The sequence below is a fragment of the Schistocerca gregaria genome, chromosome 4, assembly GCF_023897955.1.
Source record: "Schistocerca gregaria isolate iqSchGreg1 chromosome 4, iqSchGreg1.2, whole genome shotgun sequence".
Lineage (NCBI taxonomy): Eukaryota > Metazoa > Arthropoda > Insecta > Orthoptera > Acrididae > Schistocerca > Schistocerca gregaria.
This window is the reverse complement of record NC_064923.1, coordinates 390,587,553-390,603,169: the sequence shown is the minus strand read 5'-3', so window position 1 is coordinate 390,603,169 and position 15,617 is coordinate 390,587,553. Positions and strand designations below refer to the sequence as shown.

At 38.9% G+C, this 15,617-nt stretch overlaps 1 protein-coding gene across 1 annotated transcript in view; it reads left to right on the top strand.

Annotated features, from left to right (window-relative positions):
- LOC126268112 (F-box/WD repeat-containing protein 7-like) overlaps positions 1–15,617 on the top strand; it is a 128,191-nt gene that overhangs the window by 82,443 nt on the left and 30,131 nt on the right. The window contains exons 9-10 of the mRNA XM_049973631.1: positions 2,018–2,243; positions 10,968–11,178. Of these exons, the coding sequence (XP_049829588.1) occupies positions 2,018–2,243; positions 10,968–11,178 (437 nt within the window). The remainder of the gene's footprint in view (positions 1–2,017; positions 2,244–10,967; positions 11,179–15,617) is intronic.

Sequence of the window (15,617 nt, the reverse complement as noted above, 5' to 3'; positions counted from 1 at the left end):
ATAGAAGGCATTGAGTGTTTGTTGCCGCTAACATACTTCATGTATGACCAGAATCATGTATGACCAGAATCTCTTTGGATTTTCTGCTTGGTTTGGAGACAGTTTCGTTGTGGAAACAGTTATAAGCATCTCGCATTGAAGTCCACACTAAATTTCAAGCTTCTGTAAAAGATCGCCAATCTTGGGGATTTTGTGTCTGTTTAAATTTACCATTTTTGTTTTGTTGTGTTTGCAACAGTGTTCTAACCCATTTTGTGTACAAAGGAGGATCAGCTCCATCATTTGTTAATTTATTTGATATAAATCTCTCAATTGCTGCCCATACCATTTCTTTGAATGTAAACCACATGTGGTCTACACTTACGTTATTAATTTGAAATGAGTGGAGATTGTCTCTTAGGAAGGCGTCAAGTGAATTTTTATCTGCTTTTTTGAATAGGTATATTTTTTGCTTATTTTTCGAGGATTTGGGGATTACAATATTCCATCTCACTATGATAACCTTGTATTCACTAATACCTGAATCAGTTTTGATGATCATTATTAACTCAGGATTATTTACTGCTAAGAGGTCAAGCAAGTCTGTTTTCACAACCAATTTACTATTTGCGTGGGCTCATGAACTAACTGCTCAAAATAATTTTCAGAGAATGCGTTTAGCACAATTTTGGATGATATTTTATGCATACCTCCGGAATTAAACATGTATTTCTGCCAACATACCGAGGGTACGCGTTTGAAATCAAACTCATGTTTTCTCTGAATCTTTCAGCAACTGTATCATCTGAATTGGGAGGTCGGTAAAAGGATCCAATTATTATTTTATTCCTGTTGCGAACAATGATCTCTGTCCATACTAACTCATAGGAAGTATCTACTTCAATTTCGTGATGAGTTAAACCACTTCTAACAGCAACAAACATGCCACCGCCAACCGTGTTTAGCCTATCCTTTTGGAACACAGTTAGGTTCTTCGCAAAAATTTTGACTGACCTTATATCTGGCTTTAGCCAGTTTTCAGTGCCTATAACGATTTGAGCATCAGTGCTTTCTATTAGTGCTTGGAGCTCTGGTACTTTCCCAACACAGCTACGACAATTTACAACTGTTACATCAATGGTTCCTGTATCTACGTTCTTCTTGTGTTCAACCTGCACCCTTTGTGACTGGGTCCTTCATGTGTTCCTAAGATCTATATTCTGTCTAGGCAAAATCGTTGTGGCAAGATCTATGTGCCTCATGGCTTAAGACCATTGCTATCGTTCACTCTGTCTAAAACGCCAAATAGTCTGATGAGCCAGGTAAGCAACCAATGTCCCATGAACTCAGTGGTATTAAGGTCTAAGACTACCAACCCATGGTACCTCATCCTACCAGGACCCAAGGACCCAAAGAGTTTGGTGAACCACATGAGTAGTCCTAAACCTAATCGTAGCTGTGCTCACAGCAGTCCAAACCTAGGCCCAGCTGCTTCTAAATCTGGGAGCCTTAGATCAACAACAGTTTACATGCTAAACACATGCTAGGTGGCACCTCACGTGAATATTGTCATTTTGCAGTCACTCTTTTTGTAATGCATTTAAATGTACTTAGAGCAGTAGCAGTTCTGTGATGTGGGTTGGTGAGAGGCCTAGCCAATCTTCATAAATATCCACTGAGGTTGTTGCATTCTGGATACTAACAGCTACACAGCATGAACATCTTAGTGTTTTATCTTAACCCTAACAAGGACATAATTAAGGCTCTCGTGCTAGGCCCTTGTAAGTGACTTTTTGCAACCAACTTCACTGCTTATTTGTTTATAAATACTTGTCATGCGTGTTGGAAGGAACATTGCATTGTACTTGTTAATACCATAGGCACTGCTTTTTGTACTTGTCATACTGTTTTTGTTTTGGGTCTTATTTTCTTCAAAGACCCATGTAAAATGTATAAACTTCATAGAAGGGGCGCACATCCCTAGCTTGCAAGCTCACATTAAAAGTAATTGAAGTAATGTTATTTGTGTGTTTTGTAGGGTCGTCAGTGGTTCACGGGATGCAACACTACGTGTGTGGAACATTGACTCCGGTGAGTGCCTCCATGTTCTGGTAGGACATTTGGCGGCTGTTCGCTGTGTGCAATATGATGGGCGGTTGGTAGTCAGTGGAGCATATGATTATATGGTGAAAGTGTGGAATCCTGAACGTGAAGAATGTCTGCACACGTTGCAGGGGCATACAAACAGAGTGTACTCCCTTCAGGTCAGTATGGCTTCTGTAGCTGTTGAGCTAAAAGTATTTTTAATTAAAACAGTTAATGTAGAAAAATTTTTAATAACTTAAAGTAGCTCAGAATGTGTGATAGATGTAATATCTTGAACATTGTGTTATCATTATTACACAGGGGCAGCTGAGATTTCATAGTAATGTGAACTTTGTCATCCCTCTAAGCACTTAACAAATGTACACAGGGAGCAAATTTCTCAAAATGTGCAAAACAATTTTTCCTGGTTGAGGAGATACGTTTGTTGTGCTAGGTAAGAAACTAGCTGTAAACAGGAGGAAACTAGCTACTTGCTTCAGTATTGAGAAAGTTGGAACTAGCTCACTGTTCATTCCATTATTTCTACACTTAAAAGTATCTTGCTAACATGCACATCAATGAATGCTGAATGTCTGAAATCACACTAGCAATTCCGGTTTGCTATGAAAATGTGTTGATTTGTTATTTATTTATGTCAGACTGTCTCCAGATTATGCGTAAATCTTTAGATGTTTGTTTGATGGTAATGGATACCCACATTTTCATTCACATTTTTAAATAACAATTTTTTAAATCATGATCAACAAAAGTGTTCATTAAGACTTTTGTTTTCCTTGTTGTACCCTTCTCACATAACAAGGTTAAATGTGCAACGTTTCTACAAAATATCCTTGGAAAAGACTGCAGCAACATCAGACATCAATGCAGACAGTATATTTGTATTAATATTTTTGCCAAATGATCCCACTTTCTTCCTTAGCAAACATATTGACACCAATTATATTTTTGTGCATTTCTTTCCTGGTGGATATGTTGAGGTAACAAAAAATTGAACATGTGCAATAATGCAATCCACATGTTTATGTTAATCAAGTAAAAAAAAGATACAGATTTGTTCATTATTTAAGTGATAAATTTTCCAGGAACAGTACTCACAGAGAACACTGATTCTTTCTTTACTGTCCAGTTTCAGTCTCTCCCTTTGCCCCTTGTACCAGCTCTACTGTAGAAACTATAAAGTTCTTTGATAGTACACTACAAAAGCCTACACTGAATGTTAAATAAGGACATTCAATCTTTTTGTTAATATCTGTGGGTGAGGGTTCAGTGCAACAACGTAACTTTAGGAATAAGATAAGTTAATTATTGGCTAGATATTGATAGAAATTGTAGCGGAAATGCTAAGAACATGAAGAGAGCCATAATGAAAATGATGGTGGAAGAGTACCAGCTGATAATCATTTGTATCAATGTTGTGTGCTTGTGATGTACAAGGACAATATTACTGATAAAGTGATCTCTCTATATAGGATACCACGTTTTTATTTAAGACCAAGGAGTAACTAACTACTATGAACCCAAAGAGCAAACACACATCACTGTACATAAATACTTCGAACAATGTGTGCTGTCACTATGATCTTCTCTGAAACACCTGATCACTACATCACTCGCGCACTAGTGTCAGTGGTATTGGGTATTGATGCAAATGTGGCATCCCGCTCACATGATCATTGCTTCATGTAGCTGGGTGCGTTATTTTGTGAACTTCCATTTGTTGCATGTTGCGGAAGAATCGTGTCCGCAGTAGTATCTGTCGTTCATTGATTGTTATGACTGGTTCGTGTCTGGTTGGTTAATGGTAAATGAGGGTGCAGTATTCAGAGTAGGTGTAGCATCTAAGTTGCCTGTGCCAATGGGTGAGAGCTACAAAATGTAGGTTTTAAGTGTCCATAGAGACTGTGTTGGAAATATCCCAAATGTCAGCCTTGTTCATCTTGTCTTCCCTGTCCAGGACTGTGTAAGGACCGCTGTATAGGGGTTGGAGTGGTTTGCGTACCGTGCTGTGCTGATAAAGACTGTGTGACATGTTGCTCGGTCCTTGAAAATGAAAGATGATGACTGAGTTAGCCCTTTGATGCAGCAGAGTTTCTGGATTTGTGCCTGTAGCTTCGAGACAAAGTCCGATGCATCAACGTAGTCATTAGGTGTATTCTCAAGGAATTCACATTTTAATAATTTTTTTGGTCATACACGAGATCAGCCGCTTCAGCCTTAAGGTTTTTGGATGCTTAGAGGCTGAGAAGCACGTTGGATAATGCTTCTGTCCAATGAGGCAAATCATTACATCTTATTGCTGCCTTCAGTTGCTGGAGCAGTCTTTCCACATGTCAGCTGCAAGACGGTAAGCTGTAGTATGGATATACTTCGTGCCTAACAGTGCAAATACTTTAAACAAATAAGACTCAAATTTGCAGCCATGATCTGTTGTGACCTGAAGAGGCACACCTAAATGGGCAATCTATCCTTGAAAGAACTTGGTTGCCACTGTTTCAACAGTTATGTTAATCTCAGGGAAGACCAAGCAGAAAGCAGTTGATGGCTGTGAGACAGTATGTGAATCCTTCAGATGGTGATAACGGTCCGATTATGTCTAAATGGATGTGCTCGAATTGTTGATTATGTGGTATAAATGTTCCAGGTGGAGCTTTGACATGTCAAGTGATGGTATTCATCTGGCAAGCAGTGCACTGTCAAACAAACATCTAACAACTTTTGTTTGTTCATACCTGGCCACATGAGAGCACACTTCACGAGATTTACTTTACCATGAACCCCTAGATGTACAAAGTTATGCAGTCTCGATTTAAGACTACTGGGGCACAAACCGTCATGTCTTTACTGTTGAAACACCACAGTGCTATTGTATGTTTGCCGAGGTTCCTGAAACATGTTGGAGGTGCACGCCAGTTGTCTGCTCCAGATCAAGATGTTGTCAATATGCGACGGCTTCATAGTCCATTGCAACTGTGAGCCGTATGTTATGAGAGAGAGTGTTCACTGGAATATTCAACTTACGCTGCATGTGAATAACGTGCATTGTAAATTGGCTGATCTACTCTAAGGCGCATAGCAATTGTATTGATGTCTTGTCTGGCTTCTGATGAAAAGCAAACATCCATGGTTTGTGTTTGGTAATCAAAGTAAACTGCTTCCCTTTGAGCATATAATGAAATATCTTTGTGGCAGGATATGCTGCATAAAGCTCACAATTATATGTTGAACAGCCTTGTTGTTCTGGTTAAAGTTCTTCGCTGAAAAATGCAAGAGGTTGTCAACACTGTTCGGTTTGATGCTGTAGTATGATACCTGTCACAGTTGCCACTGCATGTACCATCAAAGTGAAGAGGTCCTCGGCTACCAGTTGCACTAATACCATAGTTCAAGTTATAGCTGTTCTCACTATTGTGAAACTACTTCATTCTCAGAGGTCCATAAGATTTCATCCTTCAGTTTCAGAGCACCTCCCAACAAATTGTTGAATGGAGGCTTCAACTGTACGTGGATACATATAAAATAGTAATAGAAATTTTATAATGCCAGGAAATTGTCTCACTTCTTGGTAGCTTGGTCATAGGTGACATCTCTGTCATGGAGATATGACTTTGGTCCCAATAAGAAATACGCAGTGCAATGCAGCTGGTGCAGTTGTTTCAAGTGAGTCAGGTGCTTGAAACAACGCATTGAAGTTGCTTCTGGTCGCGTTACATATTCTGACCACATTGGGGTCACCTATAAAGTTGCGTATTTGTTCTATACCAGGAAAGTAGTACTGATAAAGCGATGTATCCAGACAGCCTAACACATTTATTATTTAAGGCCAAGGAATAACTAGTTACAACAAGCCCAGAGACTAAACGTATACCACAGAACATAAATACTCTGAACATTGTGTGCTGTTGCTAGAATCTTCACTGCAGCGCCCAATCACTAGAGTAATGGTACTACCCCTAGTTTTTTTATGATTCCTAAACACACTATGTGGCAAATGATAAAGTTACATTGTGGTATTGGAGAACACAATGCATATGTGGGAAGTGGACATTGTCATGTACCACCACCATTACATCTACATCTACATGACTACTCTGCAATTCACATTTAAGTGCTTGGCAGAGGGTTCATCGAACCACAATCATGCTATCTCTCTACTATTCCACTCCCGAACAGCGAGCGGGAAAAACGAACACCTAAACCTTTCTGTTCGAGCTCTGATTTCTCTTATTTTATTTTGATGATCATTCCTACCTATGTAGGTTGGGCTCAACAAAATATTTTCGCATTCGTAAGAGAGAGTTGGAGACTGAAATTTCATAAAAAGGTCTCGCCGCGACGAAAAACGTCTATGCTGTAATGACTTCCATCCCAACTTGTGTATCATATCTGCCACACTCTCTCCCCTATAACGTGATAATACAAAACGAGCTGCCCTTTTTTGCACCCTTTCGATGTCCTCCGTCAATCCCACCTGGTAAGGATCCCACACCGCGCAGCAATATTCTAACACAGGACGAATGAGTGTAGTGTAAGCTCTCTCTTCAGTGGACTTGTTGAATCTTCTAAGTGTCTTGCCAATGAAACGCAACCTTTGGCTCGCCTTCCCGACAATATTATCTATGTGGTCCTTCCAACTGAAGTTGTTCGTTATTTTAACACCCAGGTACTTAGTTGAATTGACAGCCTTGAGAATTGTACTATTTATCGAGTAATCGAATTCCAACGGATTTATTTTGGAACTCATGTGGATCATCTCTCACTTTTCGTTATTTAGCGTCAACTGCCACCTGACACACCATACAGCAATCTTTTCTAAATCGCTTTGCAACTGATACTGGTCTTCGGATGACCTTACTAGACGGTTAATTACAGCATCATCTGCGAACAATCTAAGAGAAGTGCTCAGATTGTCACCCAGGTCATTTATATAGATCAGGAACAGCAAGGTCCCAGGACGCTTCCCTGGGGAACACCTGATATCACTTCAGTTTTACTCGATGATTTGCCGTCTATTACTACGAACTGCGACCTTCCTGACAGGAAATCACGAATCCAGTCGCACAACTGAGACGATACCCCATAGCTCCGCAGCTTGTTTAGAAGTCGCTTGTGAGGAACGGTGTCAAAAGCTTTCTGGAAATCTAGAAATACGGAATCAACTTGAGATCCCCTGTCGATAGCGGCCATTACTTCGTGCGAATAAAGAGCTAGCTGCGTTGCACAAGAGCGATGTTTTCTGAAGCCATGCTGATTACGTGTCAATAGATCGTTCCCTTCGAGGTGATTCATAATGTTTGAATACAGTATATGCTCCAAAACCCTACCGCAAACCAACGTCAATGATATAGGTCTGTAGTTAAATGGATTACTCCTACTACCCTTCTTGAAACTGGTGCGACCTGTGCAATTTTCCAATCTGTAGGTACAGATCTATCGGTGAGCGAGCGGTTGTATATGAGTGCTAAGTAGGGAGCTATAGTATCAGCGTAATCTGAAAGGAACCTAATCGGTATACAATCTGGACCTGAAGACTTGCCCGTATCAAGCGATTTGAGTTGCTTCGCAACCCCTAAGGTATCTACTTCTAAGAAACTCATGCTAGCAGCTGTTCGTGTTTCAAATTCTGGAATATTCCATTAGTCTTCCCTGGTGAAGGAATTTCGGAAAACTGCGTTCAATAACTCCGCTTTAGCGGCACAGTCGTCGGTAACAGTACCATCGGCACTGCACAGCGAAGGTATTGACTGCGTCTTGTCGCTTGTGTACTTTACATACGACCAGAATTTCTTCGGATTTTCTACCAAATTTCGAGACAATGTTTCATTGTGGAACCTATTAAAGGCATCTCGCATCAAAGTACGTACCAAATTTCGCGCGTCTGTAAATTTTAGCCCATCTTCGGGATTTCGCGTTCTTCTAAACTTCGGATGCTTTTTCTGTTGCCTCTGCAACAGCGTTCGGACCTTTTGTGTACCACGGGGGATCCGTTCCATCTCTTGCCAATTTATGAGGTATGAATATCTCAATTGCTGTTGCTACTATATCACATCTCATCTACATTCGCATTAAAAGATAATGAACTTGAAATTCATAAACACTATAGGTGAATATAGGTAGAATTCCATTTTCTGGCCCTAGAGAGGCCAATTGAGGCCAAGCAATTGCCATGTCATCCTTTGCCAGTGGCAGCATTGGATGCAGCATGGAGGGGCACGCAGTCGGCACACTGCCCTCCCTGTCGTCGCTGGATTTCTTGACCTTGGAACCATTACTGCGTGATCAAGTTGCTCCTCAGTTGGCCTAATGAAGCTGAGCACACCCTGTTCAAGTCCTCTCACAAAGGAAAAATACCTGACAGTACTGGGAATCGACCCAGGTCCTCTGCGTGGCAGTCAGCTGCAAACACCACTCAGATATGGAGGCAGACAAACACCTTATATAAAAATGATTTTTGGATGTGTTGCAATTAGAACATACTGCTGCATTTCCTGGGTGGTTAGATATGATTTGGCTCTGGCTTTGAGAGGCTGGACTACAAAGCAAACGTGTGACAGCGGTGCTGCGATTATCTACTCTACCGATTAATGTTTCCTGATGAAAATATCTCTTGTGAATGACTTACTGTAAATTTTCTATTGAATCAGAATCCTTAGAGAATGATGGGCTAGTATAAGTATAAAAACCACATGCTGTCTGTTTAGTCCCAGATATATCTGTGTTGTCGTCTTCCAGTGGTTGTGTATCTATGGCAGTTGGGGAGTGGATGTATCCCCATTGCCTCAGAATGCTTCACAGTATAATTGTCAGACTGGGTGCTGCCCAGTATACTCATATTATGGGTGATGTTATGAGTCAGTCAGTTGACAACTGTATTTTGAAAGGAAATACTCCATTCTACTAGCATCAGTCTTAATATGTGTCAGCTGTGTTGCAGAAATGGTTCACATAGTACAGAAATTTCTCTTCTCAACTGACTCCCTTCTGCACCACACCTTAGCCTATTGAAAATGAGTGGATGGAGACAAAATGGACCATGCGAGATAACTGGCCTGACCTCATGCCAAGACTCTTCAATAACCTTCCAAATTTCACCCTGGCTGCGTAGGAAGGGGTAGCAGAAAATCAGATATTTGTAAATCAAATCATAGCTCTGTCCTTTACAGGATGAAGTATAAGCCTGGATGTCCACTGGGATTGTGTTCGTCCAGTTAACAGGTTGTCTGTATAATATGATTATAGCCAACCGATGAAGCTCGTGCACTGAACCCAAGTAACATCTGACACAAGTCCGACACCAGTTGGTCACGAGGCAACAGAACTGAAGACTTAGCTGGTGAGACCATTCCCAGTGTCAAAAGATTGACCAATGCAAACTGTTTAAATAGGTGATATAATGTGAGATTAGGATAATGACTAGTAAATGGAAATTGCCGCAAAAAAGTACTGAAGTCGATAAACCTGATAGTGTTGACATTATACTCAAATGTGCATGCTGGTTACACATCATCGAAATTGACATGGAGGGGGTAGAAACAGCAGCTGCATTTCACTTGTAAGTAAACACAATCAACAAAAGAATATGCTTCTGTTGGCAGTGCAGAGTATTCCATCCAAGATAAATTTATGATTTTCCTTTGCTCAGAAAAAGTACAAGAGTGGAAGCTGATTGACTACTTTAGAGAATACTTAAGGTGAAGGTGGTGCACTCAGTTTTTATTTGAAATACAGTTTCTGGAATTTTTTTATTCGGTTTTATTGAATGGACACTGTACAGCATGTGTGATGTATCCATTAAATCTGATCACACAGTATTATGTTTTTTGTTTTTATCGTTAGCATTTCCACTTAGCTCCCTGCTCAAATTCTGTAATTTTCCTCCGTGAGTTGTAGCGGTGATATCTCTTGTCTTGCATATTCCACAGTGACTTATTCTCATACACAAGACTTGTAAACGTCTCTATATTCATAGTTGGTAATAAAGTGCGAAATACACCCAGACACAAGCAACAACAGGTGTTTGCTTGCACCGATTACATTCTACTAAGTCCAATCAATGCCATTTTACTAGGATATGTCTGTCAGCTGGCTGTGTGCAGACAACTTAGTTGTGCAGTGGTTGCATGCCAGTCCCATTATGGGCTTGGTATTAGTAGGCCATGTGTGGTCATATATGGCCATCCAGTTAGACAGACGAATGTGCAGTCTTTAGATTATAGCACCAAATTATGAAGTCACTACAGTAAGTGCTTTGGTATTTGGGTATTTCTTACTGTTGTTTTGCCCTTGACTGTGTGTCACGGCTTCAGGTGGCCTTCCATATCTGAAATCCTGGAAATGATGAAGAGCAAATTTTCTTGTATTTCTTCAGAGGGTAAATGCTTAGAATGAGTGTCAGTAAGATGCAACCCTCTCAGTTATCATCACAAATTTTAGAAGTTTGCTTTACTTTTATGAGCAGCACTGTAAACTCTTGGCTCCTTTGCAACATGGCTGGCAGTTTAGTGTCCAGCAATGGTCATTTTGTGTTGTCAGGTGTTCTTGTGTGCCAGTCCACTACTCAATGTCACAACTAATACGGTGAGTGATTGTGTTTCTTTTATTGTTTACTGTCTGATAAAGGTTTCCTATAAAGAGATTCTGTTTTTGACCAAAATCTGTACAAATTCAATTTAAATGTAATGGACATCTTATCTAGAAGCATATGATTACAAATTATGTTTCACGTTATGTATTTTTTGAAATGCAATGAACCTCAGAAAGCTCATAGAAAAATAATTTGTGCTTTATAAATTGTCCGTTAGTGTGAACAAAAAAATGAACTTCTATTTGTGAACTAATACCTGTATCTTTTTTCTGTTATGACAATAACATGTTACTGGTTGTAGTTTGACGGAGTGCACGTGGTGAGTGGTTCCCTGGATACAAGTATTCGTGTGTGGGAGGTGGAAACGGGCGCATGTCGACACACGCTCATGGGGCACCAGTCTCTAACGTCAGGCATGGAACTAAGAAATAACATTCTTGTCTCGGGAAATGCTGACTCCACAGTTAAAGTATGGGATATTGTTACTGGCCAATGTCTGCAAACACTGTCAGGTACTTTCATTATTTCATATGGTGTTGAAGAACATTAGCAGTAAGTGTAAAATATACATAGAAACATGTGCTAAACAGATAATATATACACATTAGTGTAGAGAATAGAACTGATGTAAATGTACAGATGTGATTGAAGAAAAATGAAAATTCACAACTATGAAAGTATGTATGTAATGTGTACAACATTTATTGATGTTAAATACTGAGAAGAATCTATAGTGATTTTAGTGCCATGCACCACATGCTTTTGACAATATAAATATTGCATTGAGATTAAGTATGTTGTTAGTGATTCAAACAAAACATTTATTTCATTCTCATAAAAAGCATAACACTGATTTCCAAAGGTTATGCAGTAATCTTGCCTGGTGATTATTTGCTGCTATCGGTCACTATTTAGATTTTATGCATTATTATTATTATTATTATTTATTATTTATTATTTATTATTTATTATTTATTATTATTATCACCACCACCATCATCATGTACTGGTTTTAAGATGTTTCACAGCCATCTGTGAAAGATGCATGTTTAGATTTGCACTGCATAAACCCAACTGATGGTCTAACAAAGGGAAGGCCTCAGATACGGCCAACCGATTCGCCTCAAATTTGGCAGGTCACTTGTGTACAACCTAAAACGAAGGTCTCTAAGATATTTTGGGTCAACACCCCTGCAATTTTGAGAAAATCACACCTAAAGGTTATGACGAGCAATCGACACAAAATTGGAGGTATTGATAGATAGTTGTAAATAGAGCATTTTTCATCATCAGGTATGGGGTCTGCAAATGTAATGAGAATCTAAGAACAAGAATACTTCAGAAGTGGGCTGCAGGTGCAGCGCTTCAGTATATGGCCAACAAGGAGTTTACGTTTGCTGCATCATTATCTTGGGCAAGAAATTTCAAATTGGAATAAAAAGTTCGTCAACGGCGCGTCACTAAGTAAGTCTCTCATAAGAAGTTACAAAATATAGAAGATATACAGAAAGTGGCAGCTCTTTTCATCACGCAAATGGCGTCACTTATGACTGGTTGTAATTATGATTACGTGATGAACACCGATCAAACAGGATGCGAGTATCGGGTGAACATTGATGCATGTTATCGCATAAAGGAGAAAAACAAACCCTTGTCACAGTTAGTTTTTTTTAAAATACTAACACAGTGATACACGGTGCAATATGCCATCACAGCCTCTGGAAAAGTGTTGCCTAAGGTTTTCCTGTGTTTACAAGAAATGAATGTTACATTTGGTCCTTGGGTTATAGAAGAGGTCAATCGCTTAACTGACTCATTGAAAAATGCTTACATTATCTGTTCCAAATCCGGGAAACTGACGAATGTGATTTACAGAACATTTCTTGAGAATGTTTTAAAACCATACATTTCTGATAAGTTGTGTCTAATGTTGGATTCCTGGAGTGGACAAATTAATACTACAATCTATGACACAATGTTTATAGATGGCGAGGGTCAGCCGATGTACACAGTAAAAGTAATACCGCCAAACTGCTCACCTGTGTGCCAGCCGTGTGATGTCTATTTCTATTGCCAGGTTAAAAACTTTATTTCCAGGCTTCAGAATTGCAGTGTACTTCTGGAAACCAGTGGAAATTGCACAACTGCACGGATACAATAACTATTCACAGCATAATTCATACCCAACTTTCAGTCCCAATTTTTAAGGCAATAATATCGTATACGTGGTACGCATCAAAATTAATTCCTGAAAAAGACATATTTTTAAATGTAAACCAAGTTTGTTTTCCACCGATTCTTCGGAAGGAACAGTGTAGCTGTTGAAAGATTGCATTCATTAGATGTTCTTGGCACCATGAGTATATTTGTTTCAAATGTTTATATGACAAGTACAATCCATGTAGTTGTTTGAAGAAAAGTGACTGGAAGAGCCATTGTAAAGTGACCTGGAGTAACATTTTAGTTGTTTACTATCCCAAGAGGTTTGAGAAATTTATTTGCCTACCTTATCATCATCATTTCTTATTGATTTACTTACCGTATTAACCCTCCTATCCCTATCAATTGAGATATGGAAAAATACAAACAAAAAGAACATCATCCGCTAGGTTTCTTCAAGATTCAAACCCGGGTTCTCCGATTCCCAGCCAGTTACCTTGGGTGTTGCGCTATCTGTGCAGTCGGCGAAAAGCGTTTACCATGTGGGTACAGAAACAGCGGTTGTAAAAGTTTCTTACCTCAATTTCTGGAAAAGTATGCGTTTTCGGACCCCATACCTGCTGATGAAAAATGCTCTATTTGCAGTTATCTATCGATCCCGCTAATTTTGAGCCAATTGCTCATAATAACCTTTAGGGATGATTTTCTCAAAACCGCAGGGGTGTTGACACAAAATATCTTAGATCCCTTTGTTTTAGGTTGTACACAAGAGACCCGCCAAATTTGAGCCAAATCAGTTGGCCGTGTCTGAGGCCTTCCCCTTGTAAGTCTAAATTTGCACCTTCTGTAGGAAATGACAATAAAAAAATTGAAAAACCTAAATTTGACTATTTGATTCAAGTCCTTCCTTCATTTTGAAGAAAACTAGAAAAATTTGAATGAAAGCTTAAATAGAGCCTTTTGACTTCAATAACTTGATACTCAATGAAATACGGTGAAACCCCACTTTTACCCTTTTCAAGGGACTAGTGTAAACTGCAGGCTAATGTAAAATGTGGAAAATAATGTTTTAGACTGTAAAATTTCATGTAGGATACCCCCTTGCACTTTCTATATGATATATGTACATAATAGCCATCAAAAGACTTGTCAGGTACTTTTTTACCATGTAATGAAGATTTATTACCAAATAAAAACCGCTGATGTAACTGGAACTGATAACTATCTGGGAAGTATGAACGTTTGACTCAATTTCATGTCATAATCGATTTTTTTGAAATACTGCACTAGTTACGTATTTTTTCATGCTTAGTGTGTTGGCGTTTTGAGAATTTTTTTTCTCGTTGTCAAGTGCAAATACATATTTTGTGTGGTGTTTGAATATGTGTTATTCTGCGTCTCTTGCATTGTAGTCTTCTTTTTGAGGTTATCAGGTACTGTGCCTCATCAGTTACGTAGGAAACCACACACACACACACACACACACACACACACACACACACACACACACACACACACACAAACTAACTATCACTCTCATTGTTTGTTTGTGTAACATTACAAAGAATACATACATACATAAATACTACACTTGACAATGAGAGTAAATTCTCGAAGCAGGTTTTGCTCAGCATGAATTAAATACATAACCAGCACTGTGTTTACACTAAAAACATTTGAGCAATGCAAAGTGAGTGTTGGTGTAAACTAGCACTCCATGTGGCTTTATGCTGAAACACGCTAAATATTGTTCCTTAAAGTTGTCACAATGATCACAACAATCGTAACAATCATGAAACTGCATTTGCGCAGTAGAGACAGTTTGGAAATAGTTGTTATTGATCACGATATCTTCACTCGAATGAGCCTAGTTACTCCCATCAGCCACCATGCCATTAGAGCTTGGCAGTGGCGGTAGATATGGCAGGAATTGTTAAAACTTTTACTCATTTGCCAGTTCAAATCCGCTGAGTAGAATGCCCTGCTGTCAAGAAACTTAACCACTTAATATTTGTCATCATGCCATTGTCATATTTTGTCCAAAAACATTTTTTCGTAATGTGTGAATCGCGGGAAAATTAAAAATATGCCGACACAAAATCAGGTGCAAATTAACATTGTGGGCATAGGAAATTTGTCAGGACCGATGAGAAATGTTATAAACGGCAGGAAAATGGTAATTCTGGGAATGTAAAAGTGGGTTTATACTGCATCAACATCAAAACATGTTCATTATGTAGCCTACACAGGTACTTCCAAATGTTTAGAGCTTCCATTGGACTAATAACCCTTTCTTTGCAGTCTGTGCATGACTTTGCTTTTATAACCTGTTACCACTGAGTTAACAATATCTTCATAATTACTGTTACATCTATTTTCAGTATTTTTCTTTATTTTAAAAAAATGATTCTTTGAGTTCTGTGAAGTGCAACGAATTTTCTTTCTCTGAAAAAACTGTGTTACATTAATGTGTTACTATGTAGTAAAATGAAGAGTATAGGAACTGACTCATGATTACCTTTTAATTTTCTTTACAATGTCTTTGTTATGTGAACTAACAGTGACATTATGAAATATTGTATCGAAAGGAAAATTCAGTTGGAAAAAGCTAAAATGCTCTCATAACAGTTGGATCTTGGGTCTAATTTACCAGCCCTTCTAATCTTCCTTTCCCTCCTATAACAGGAGTGGCAATGAAACAGGCGATTTTGAAACCTCCACCAGCGCTATGAATTTATTTACAATAATTTGAAAGAAATAAAACATGAATTGACAATGCTTGCAGTTTAAA